Source organism: Tachypleus tridentatus, chromosome 1 (assembly GCF_004210375.1).
Source record: "Tachypleus tridentatus isolate NWPU-2018 chromosome 1, ASM421037v1, whole genome shotgun sequence".
Classification (NCBI taxonomy): domain Eukaryota; kingdom Metazoa; phylum Arthropoda; class Merostomata; order Xiphosura; family Limulidae; genus Tachypleus; species Tachypleus tridentatus.
In genome coordinates this window covers 17,191,894-17,203,026 of record NC_134825.1, presented here as the reverse complement: position 1 = coordinate 17,203,026, position 11,133 = coordinate 17,191,894, and the positions used below count along the sequence as shown (strand labels likewise).

The window sequence follows — 11,133 nt, the reverse complement described above, 5'->3', positions numbered from 1 at the left end:
GTAAGTGGATATGATAATGTCTTGTCAATTTCTACCACTGGCAGTTCTATTGCTTATGGAATTATTCATGGATATGTTGTCGAGTAAAACCACTGATGGCTCCAGCCTTGATGACTCTCTGGAAGTAGTTTCACCAGGAAGGGAAATTTTCTCTCCGACACACTTCCAAAAAACAACCACAGTGAATGACCTTTGGCTTAGATTGTCTATCTTTTTTTGATTCTGAAAAAAATCAAGAAATTTCTTTAGTACCTCATATAACCTATACAACCTGCTTAACTTCGAGTTTTTCCTTTCTTGTGATTTAGATTGTACGGCCATCCCATGATACTTCGGTGGAATCCACTTTTATGAGTATAAGTATCATCGTGTATTTTAATAATTTTACCATTAATTGATCTACATTTCTCTTAAGTAAATCAGTAAATCATTGAAGGTGCATCTCTCTATATGTAAATCTATCCAGCATAAGACTTTTTCAGTGTTTTTTTACAGACAAGAACACAGAAGGTCCATTAAAAGTTTGGATTATTTCATGATCTTTGCTGTTGATGGCATATTACAGATCAATTTTTGTATGCTAACAATCAATAACAATGGAAGGTCTTGATCCCTCATAATAAATGTTCATTTAAAATTATGTCTAATAAATTTTACATTGTGCAATTCTATCTCTTCATCATGCCATCAAAAGATGGATGAAGGACTGTTCTTCTGGTTTTTTGGACCCCAGGGATCTGAAATATTTCTGCAAACATATATGATTCGAACTGCCATCTCTGATCCAAATGAAGATAATAATCAAACCAAATTTTGACAGTAATTCATTTGATGAGTTTTTGGAAGAATTTCTGCTTTCTGTTTAAGAACAGCATATGTTCGGGCAATTTCATGAAACAGTCCATCGAAACCACGATGTATCTATTCCCACCGTTACTCAGTGGAAGAGAGCCAATCACATTAACAATAACCTTCTTCAGTGGCGTTGAAATACTGTTTCAATTATGGGATTTTTTCTTCACACATTTTACACCAGTTCTCTATAGATCCTTGCACCCAAATCTATAAAAGTATTTCTTCCAACTCCAGTGTCTTCTGAATTTACTCTTATTGGAAAGTCGTTGAGATGATGGAGTGCTTCAGAATGCAAAAATTTGGGAAGTACAAACTACAGTTGTTAATTTTGTTCATTGTTATATTTCAATATCTGACATAATAAACATTGTGCCTAGTATAGTTTTGTTCTCTAGCTTTACGTAACAACTGTTTGTCTTTAGGATTTTTCAGCATCACTTTTTAGTCATTGAATAATTACTTTCGACTCCAGTATTCAACTGGGTATTAACCACATTACCTCGTCATTATCGCCGATTAATGCTACTTTTTGGACTATAATTTGTTGTACTATAGAATGGAAATATTTTCTATTGTGTGCTTACCTATTCTCACAGTGCTTACAATTTTCATTAACATATGGCCCTCAAAATAATCCACACCATATCCATCGATCCACCCAGGGCAGCACATAATGTTAAAGTTTTACTCCTGGAGTTCATCAAGCCATCATACTGCTTGATATTCTGGATTATTAAAGTTCATTAGCCACTTCGGAAATGCATAATCTATGTAAAACATAACATTTTGTCCAACATTGATAATGATGGAAGGAACTTGGGGCTCAAATAAAACTTAGCTGTTTCTTCAGATCTATACAATACTTACTTTTTTCAGCCTTCATTGTCATTCTGTATTAGGAAAGCATATGTTCTTTACCATGTTGTACTTGTGACAAAACTGCACTTATTGTAAGCATGCTCGGTGTGGCCATGTGGTTAGGGCGCTCGACTCGTAATCTGAGGGTCACGGGTTCAAATCCGAGTCACACCAAACATGCCGTGGGGTCGTTATTAAAGTGAGAGTCAATCCCACTATTTGGTGTTGAAAGAGTAGCCCATGATTTGGCGCTAGGTGGTGATGACAAGCTGTCTTCCCTCTAGTCTTACACTACTAAATTAGGGACGGCGAGCGCAGACAACCCTCGTGTAGCTTTGAGTAAAATTCAAAACAAACCAAAACTTTAATTCATTATAGGTTTATTCTGATGGTGTTCGAGATTTAAAACATGCCAGATGGGTAAATGATCGCTCTTCAAAACAGAGCTTATATTAAAATCTAAATATTTATTACTAATTTCAGATGAATGTATACCTAAATTTAAAATATCCCTGGTATTGTGCTGAGAAGACGTGCGTCGGTGTTAATAATTTAACAGCACACAGTCACTATTTTCTAAAAATTCGTATAATCTTCTTCCGTTAGTCATTGTGCTACGGTATTCAAAATTTTTATTTTTTTCCTACTCAGATCTTCTATTATAATAAGACACTGGTTATGTTGATTTTAACAGACTTACATCTATAATTTCAGAGGCTGGAAAGTGCATTCCTGTTTCTGTTATGAGTTATTTGTCAGGTTTATTATTATACGTTCAATAGTTGTTTCATTCATTAACTATGTGACCGAGAGTGATGATTTATATATTAATGCTATCCCTATATTAGGGTCAATTTTAGTCAATCTAATTTTTATGATCGATGTATATCCATAAAATTTAAAATTATTTTAATTATTATATTCAACATAGTGTCAGTAATAACTAAAATATTTGTATGAGTTAAATGTTTTTTATCGCGTGCATCTTGGAAGCAAGACCTTCTTGGATATTAATATGTTGGACTAATTAAGCGTAAAATGAATCCGTGAGTTGTTGTATTAGATGTAGATTGATTAGTATGAAAGGCTTCTTTGCTATTGTGATGAATAATGTGATACAATTTTGCTAATTATGAGGATTATGAAATTTACTGATGTACTCAAAGAAGGTATTTTTGCTGCTTCAATTATTTGGTTATTTTCTATGTTGATGCTAGTGCAAATGGATGTTTTTGATATTTTAGGTTGCGGTATATATTGTAGTTGTTTATTTATTTCTTCTGTACTTTTATTTAGTTTTGTTTCTGTGTTTGTTTTGACTAGTGGTTTAGTTTGATTGTTAGAAGGTATAATTAATTTGTTACCTGGTTGTTTACGTACCGCTGCAGCACAAGTGGGTATGTATTTAGATATTTTTGTTCTTGTTGTTGTTTTGTAATTGGTGTCGACAGCAGTGGTATTTTTATTCATGTTTGTGTTTTGTCTTCATTGTAATTTTTGCAGTTGCTTCTGTAATATTGTGAAATATGCTGTATATTCTAGATTAAATTTATTTATATTTACTGTATCATTCTCAGTTTTCTGCATGTACTTGTTTACAATTAGAACAGTGTGGATTTTTGTTTACTTGGACATTTTGTATTAGAATGGTCTTCACCACAACCCACAGCCTGAGGCTACGAACACGTAGAGATCCAGGATATATCTACCTCCCTTCTCGACTGTTGGTTTAATTCTTGAATGTTTTCGATGAAGATCACGTTAGTTCTCCAATATAAATCGGTCCGATAGCTAGAAACATCCGTCATTAAATCATGTAGCCATTGCACGTGCTTTACAGTTGTTAGTTTCATACGAGTCTAGCTCTTTTCAGGCAATGTAGATTTATTCATGATTTTCGATAAACGTTTTGCTCTTTTCGTTCATAGTCAACATATACTTTTGTTCACACAAACAGTTTCATTAATACCGATAAAAATATACACAGCACTAAACTTATTTTTACATATACAAACACATTTTAAGTAAAATTAACGCTATATCTAATTACTTGTTTGCTCAAGAGTAGGTAGCCTTAATTATGTCTTCATCATATTTGGTAAAGTTTTTTAGAGTTCTTAGTGATGAATTTTTGTTAAAATGTTTTGAAGCAATCTATTGAGCTATTCTTAAATCTGTCTGACAATATGGTGATGTTTGTGTAATTGGTAGAAAGGTTCTGTTTGTGCATCTAGGAACTCTGTATGCTTTAGTGGTCACTGAATTTTGGATCGCCTCTGTCTTACATATTTGTGATTTGGTTACATTTAACCATGCTAGGCAGGCATACTCTACAACAGGACTTATGTATGTTTTTTAGGTTTTGAATATGTTTTCAGTTCTTGCGCCTCATTTATCGTCACTTAGATTTTGTATGTGATTGTCTCTGCAAATTTTGTTTCTTATTTCGTTTTATATGTTTAGTTTAGTCCAGTTTAGATTAGAACCATATGATTATTTTCACTAGATGATTTTAAAGAACCGACCAACAAGAGAACTACAGTGCTACAATATTTTTTAGGCATTTTGTTTTAGGATTTGTGGCAATTTTTTTTCTGTTATTTATATTTAATTTCTAAATAACGACATTAGATCATTTGATCTATTTAAACTATCCTATTTTCTCCTACCATCATCCTTCAAACGGCATGGCTTGACAGTAAGTTTGGAGGGTAGAAGCGGTTTTTGACACCAGTGGTGGGCACAATACAGATAGCCCACTGTGTAATTTGCGCTTAACAACAAACAAACTAAACTGCATATACAAAATATTTTCCGATATGCAACCTTGACTTTTTGTATTTAATCAATTTTCACTAAATTGTTTTGAACGTTGCAGCTTAAAGGCAAAGTATTCCTTAGGACGACCACGACAGTTCTTCTTTTCCGAGATAAACTGTAAAGAGATATCAATGTTTACCCACACGATAACTACTCCAAACATGAAATCATCGTGGTAGCTTTTCAGTGTTGATACTAGTAAAGTTAAAAATAACAATATGAAATTCAGTTTTACGTGTGACCAAACTATTAACTATAAACTAGTTAATATTAGTTCTCTAATTTAACGGTAGGAGATTAGAAAAAACAAACAATAAAGAAAACTTTATGCAAAAGAGAAGTGTTAGGGTTATTAGAATATCACTTCTCTTGGTTTTATGAATTTATATAAGATAAGATACTGAGGGTTATTATTCTACGAGGTGATATTGTAATCAAACGTTCTTGCAAGAATGATTAAACTTTTCTCTACGAAACAGCAGAGAAAGGAAGGTGAAACTTCTGGCAGGACAGCAAGTAGTCAAAAAAGAGCTTCAGCTGCTCAACTAAGAATCACGAAAGGTACATGTTTGATGTATTATCATATTTGTAAGGTACAACCAGCATATTCACAAAGTATTAATTTAGAAAGGGCAAGGCTTAAAAGTTGTAACATTAGTATTAAACTAAAGTTCTACTTCTAGAATCCAACCTTTTTTTTTATATAACGAAAGACTAAACTATTACTGTTAAAGTTGAGGTATTAAAATTTTAATTACAACCTACACAATTTTACAAGTAACACAACTAGAAAGTGTTTAAAAGTTTGATCACTTAGGTCAAGAACTGGTATTTTATTGTTTAAAGTACTTCAACAAATATAACTTACAAGTGAGACTAGAATTCAAAGGAGATTTATTTATCTTTAAGTTAAATCTATTGTCCATTACAGTTCAGGATATTTAACCTTGACTTGAGATACACTCATACAGACTAGAACAACTGGGATTGGATTTAGCAGTATTAATATGTATAGTTTATATTCTAGGTTCTAAACAATAATTAATTATGGCTTAGGATCTAGAAAATTGCCTGCAAGGACATTTCAGAATGGCACATGCACCCACTAGTAACTGTTTATTTACTTAGCCTTAAGTGAATATGGACTGACCCATTTGATTTTTTTTTTAAATAGAGTATTAACTTTATTTTACTAAATAATAATTTCACCACCAGCATAAATACTCACAATTTCAGGTGACTTAGATAAAAAACCAAAAACAACAACACTAACTTGATTCATTGAATTCCTTTCACAAAGCTACTCATCCCCTGCTGGTACAGCAGTAAGTCTATGGATTTACAATGGTAAAATCAGGAGTTCAATTCCCCCTCAGTGGGCTCAGCAGATAGCCTGATGTGGCTTTGTCATAAGAAACATGTACATTAATTTATATATTATATTTTTATTTGGTTTGTGTTGGAATTGACAGTAAAATAAAATTTATGTCCAGTGTCTTTTAGTTTTATATTTAAATGATCATCTTTGTTCACACTGGGGTTGGAGATCAAAGCGTGAATACTTTGAGATTATAAATGAGCACTAAATACTTAAGTTGATGGAGAAAAGCTACAACTTCTTTTCATTATAATGTATGGAAAACCTTAATTGTGAATGTTTTTTACTTACACATTATATGAAACCAGTTTCTCAATGTAAATGTAACTGAAACTTCAGTGACATACAGTTTCTTTCAGCAGTGAACAGTTGTGCTTACAAAGGAATGTTTGAAGGACCAATTTTTTGTATTTTTTGGAAAGTCAAAATGAAAAAAAAGTTAATGGAAAGACGAAATAACTTCTGAGGAAAAACAAGGTTTTTTTTGTCCTTTATAATCTTGATTTGGAATATCTGGATGTTCAGAAAGCATTTGACAAGATGCCACATAAGATTTGTTCCTCATATCTATAAAGATATTTTTTTTACAAGTTAACCAATTAGATAGAGAGGCTGGATTGAAGAAAGTAGAAAAATTGTTGTAAATGGAGTTCAGTTAATCTGGATGAATGTTGCAAGTGGGCTACCTTGGTCTTAGGACCTTTGTTCCTTTTCTTTTATTTATGTCGGTGACTTAAATGAAGGAAAGGTCAATAATTACCTAAATGTTCTAAGTGTATTAATGTCTTTGGTGTTGCTAGCTGTGAAGAGGACATTGCTGCTTTACAAAAGGATTTAGTTCATTCAGTGAGTTGGACAAATAAATGACAGATGGGTTTTAATCATAATAAATGAAAGATAATGAACTTTGGTTATCATATCTTGAATTATAAATATAATTTGAATGGGAATTTCCATAACTGTTATAAAAGAAAAAGTGATCTTGGTGTAGTGGTTGATCAGTCTCTTAAGCTATCTTAAGCTGTAATAGGGCAAATAAGATTTTAGGTTGTATCTTCAGAATTATTGAATACAAGTCTAAAGAGATTGTAATTTCATTGTGTAGGCCACATTTAGAATATGTTCATTCTTAGAAATGTTACTGAAATGGTGCCTGGGATGAAGGGGTTGTCATATAAGGAGAAACTGAAATCTCTGAGAAGTGCTTTTTTTCATGAGAAAACAAGAGTGAGGGGGATCTGTTTGAGGTGTTAAGGGTGGGAAATTAATACACCATCAGTTTTTCATGCTTAACTGTAAAAGTAGTGGGACTGGAGTCATTTTCAGCAGAGATGATTTTTACCTAACAGGGTGGTGGTTGGCCTTTGGATGTTTTGGAGAAAATAAGTTTTTAATATAAAGCTTGATAACAATATGAATAATAAAGGTTTTTATTTTTAATATTTACTAGTCTTTTTGTATACACCACATTAAAAAGCAATCCATTTATATTCTCTACCCTAAAGCATAAACATATGTTTTCTCATCCTTTTGTATTCAAGATTTAGCACAAAGAAATCAGAGGTGTATATTTTTATGATTCTTTAAATAATCTTGTAAACTTCAATATAATTACCTCTCATATTTCTTTTCTCAAGCAAAAATAAGACTACTAACCAAAATGACAACCATTTTATCTCCTGGATCATCCTACACTGGTACAGCGGTAAGTCTATGGATTTACAACACTAAAATCAGGGGTTCAGTTCCTCTCAGTGGACTCAGCAGATTACCCAATGTGGCTTTGCTCTGAGAAAACACACACACACACACACACACACACACACCTCCAGAATCATCCTAGTAGCCCTTCTTTGAATCCTTTCCAGTTAGTCAGTTTGCTTTTTTAAAGAAACTTAGAACATTGCATAATATTATAATGAGGCCTAACTATTGACCATATAATTACCTCTTCTTATTTTCAGTCAGTATGTCTATATGTAAATCCCAAAGATATTTATTTTTGGTACCTTTAACAAAGCACTATCTTTGACTTGTAACTTGTACTGAAATCAGTTTTTGAGTTGCATTATTAAGTGAATTCTAGTATGAATAAAACATGATACATTTTGTTATAACCCATAAGCATTACCATACACTTACTATACTTTTGTTCAACTTACCAGTTGATCCAAATCATTCTGAAGTATCTTAGTGTCCTCGGTAGCTAGAAATTTCCAACAGTCTTATGTCGTCAGCAAATTTGACTAATTATTCTGCTGTTAGTATCTCTAATGTAAATTATAAAAAGTAAGTACCTAAGGACTGACCTCTCAAGCTCCCAGTCATCTATTGCCTTTCAAAATATGTAGTACATAGTAGAGGGATTCACACATTTTGATTAAAAAACTTTCCAATCATATTGATAACAAGTGAAGTTTTTAAAAGTAATTTTATAAGATTATTAAAACAATAATAATAATTATGAATTAATACATTTAATTTTTTTAATTAAAAAGGTAGATAAACAGAGTTTGGTGAATGAATTAAATTACCTGATCAGTTAGTATCACTTATAAACTGCTATTTCTGATTCGTTATGTTTTCTATTATTCCAACTATCCAGCAATTGAAATCATGATTGAATCAGTTAATATCATAATTTCAATTAGATGATTATTTTATGGTTTGCAATTAATGTCGTGGATTATTTCAAACATCCAGTAATTTAAAGTACAATTGAATCAATTAATGTCACAAAATAATCCATTAATTGAAAGTGTTGTTTCTGTTTATTATTGTTTTCAATCATTCTAACTATCCAGCAATTGAAATAATGTCAGTATGTTTGTTCTTAATTGAGATGCTGCATAATGATCTAATTGTGCTATGCTTACTGTGGGTATCAAATTGTAGTGTTACCATGTTTTAAGCCATATCACAAGAATAATCGATTATTGATCAAATGATTAATTGGTTAGCAAATTCCACTAATTGCTATAATTGATTGGTAAATCATATTCCTGTATAATGCTGTGAAATTACATATTAACATATATAGATTTGAACTTAATAAAAGCTAGTTTTTATTTATAGCTTTCTCTACATCACATGTAGATGTATTCCAATCATTTCTAGTTTCTTTCCTCCAGTGAAGTAAATCCCACAAGGAAAGGGTGTATTTAGAAATAAATTTCTACCAAGGCAGAAATTGAATTTTTTTGTCAGTTGAAGAAGTGCTGAAATCACTTACCAATTTTGTGTGTAATTAACTTCTTAAAGATGCAAGTTATTACATACTGGTTTTACATTTCTTACTGCTGTTATAACTTTAACTTGGATGCTAAGTTATTTACGATAGAAATTTTTTTCTAAGGCAGCTGCCCTGTCTATCTCAATGTCAGTTATGCACCTGCAAGTGTTAATTTTTTAAGGCTGTTGACACTACTAAACACTTGTACCAAGTCACAGCTAGTATTCCTCTGCTTCACAGAAAATCAGGTTGAAATGTTTATAGTAACTGTTTTCTTGTACAAATTTATTAAACTTTATGCTATTTTTATGGTTAGTTGTAAATGTTTCTAGTATCTTGACATCCTTTCTGTGGTATGTAAGGAAATGAAAACCACACACACTACACCAAGTGAGGTCATACTCAGTCTTATCTAAATCCTTTCTGTGGTATGTAAGGAAATGAAAACCACACACACTACACCAAGTGAGGTCATACTCAGTCTTATCTAAATCCTTTCTGTGGTATGTAAGGAAATGAAAACCACACACACTACACCAAGAGAGGTCATACTCAGTCTTATCTAAATCCTTTCTGTGGTATGTAAGGAAATGAAAACCACACACACTACACCAAGAGAGGTCATACTCAGTCTTATCTAAATCCTTTCTGTGGTATGTAAGGAAATGAAAACCACACACACTACACCAAGTGAGGTCATACTCAGTCTTATCTAAATCCTTTCTGTGGTATGTAAGGACATAAAAACCACACACACTACAACAAGTGAGGTCATACTCAGTCTTATCTAAATCCTTTCTGTGGTATGTAAGGAAATAAAAACCACACACACTACAACAAGTGAGGTCATACTCAGTCTTATCTAAATCCTTTCTGTGGTATGTAAGGAAATAAAAACCACACACACTACACCAAGTGAGGTCATACTCAGTCTTATCTTGACATCCTTTCTGTGGTATGTAAGGAAATAAAAACCACACACACTACACCAAGTGAGGTCATACTCAGTCTTATCTTGACATCCTTTCTGTGGTATGTAAGGAAATAAAAACCACACACACTACACCAAGTGAGGTCATACTCAGTCTTATCTAAATCCTTTCTGTGGTATGTAAGGAAATAAAAACCACACACACTACAACAAGTGAGGTCATACTCAGTCTTATCTAAATCCTTTCTGTGGTATGTAAGGAAATGAAAACCACACACACTACACCAAGTGAGGTCATACTCAGTCTTATCTTGACATCCTTTCTGTGGTATGTAAGGAAATAAAAACCACACACACTACACCAAGTGAGGTCATACTCAGTCTTATCTAAATCCTTTCTGTAAGGAAATAAAACCACACACACTACAACAAGTGAGGTATGTAAGGAAATGAAAACCACACACACTACAACAAGTGAGGTCATACTCAGTCTTATCTAAATCCTTTCTGTGGTATGTAAGGAAATAAAAACCACACACACTACAACAAGTGAGGTCATACTCAGTCTTATCTAAATCCTTTCTGTGGTATGTAAGGAAATAAAAACCACACACACTACACCAAGTGAGGTCATACTCAGTCTTATCTAAATCCTTTCTGTGGTATGTAAGGAAATAAAAACCACACACACTACACCAAGTGAGGTCATACTCAGTCTTATCTAAATCCTTTCTGTGGTATGTAAGGAAATAAAAACCACACACACTACAACAAGTGAGGTCATACTCAGTCTTATCTAAATCCTTTCTGTGGTATGTAAGGAAATAAAAACCACACACACTACACCAAGTGAGGTCATACTCAGTCTTATCTAAATCCTTTCTGTGGTATGTAAGGAAATAAAAACCACACACACTACACCAAGTGAGGTCATACTCAGTCTTATCTAAGTCACTAAAAAGTACATCCTCTTTATTTTTTTCTTTAATTGAAAGTTATAAAAAAATCTCTGTTTAAGTTATTATTGAAAATTAAGCTTACTTCCTGCATTCATTTGAC

General features: G+C 32.6%; 1 protein-coding gene across 1 annotated transcript in view; it reads left to right on the top strand.

The window, feature by feature from the left end:
• The first annotated feature begins 4,672 nt into the window (after window positions 1-4,672).
• LOC143243948 (NEDD8-conjugating enzyme Ubc12-like) overlaps window positions 4,673-11,133 on the top strand; it is a 31,912-nt gene continuing 25,451 nt past the window's right edge. The window contains exon 1 of the mRNA XM_076487804.1: window positions 4,673-5,094. Within this exon, the coding sequence (XP_076343919.1) occupies window positions 4,986-5,094 (109 nt within the window). The 5' untranslated portion in view covers window positions 4,673-4,985. The remainder of the gene's footprint in view (window positions 5,095-11,133) is intronic.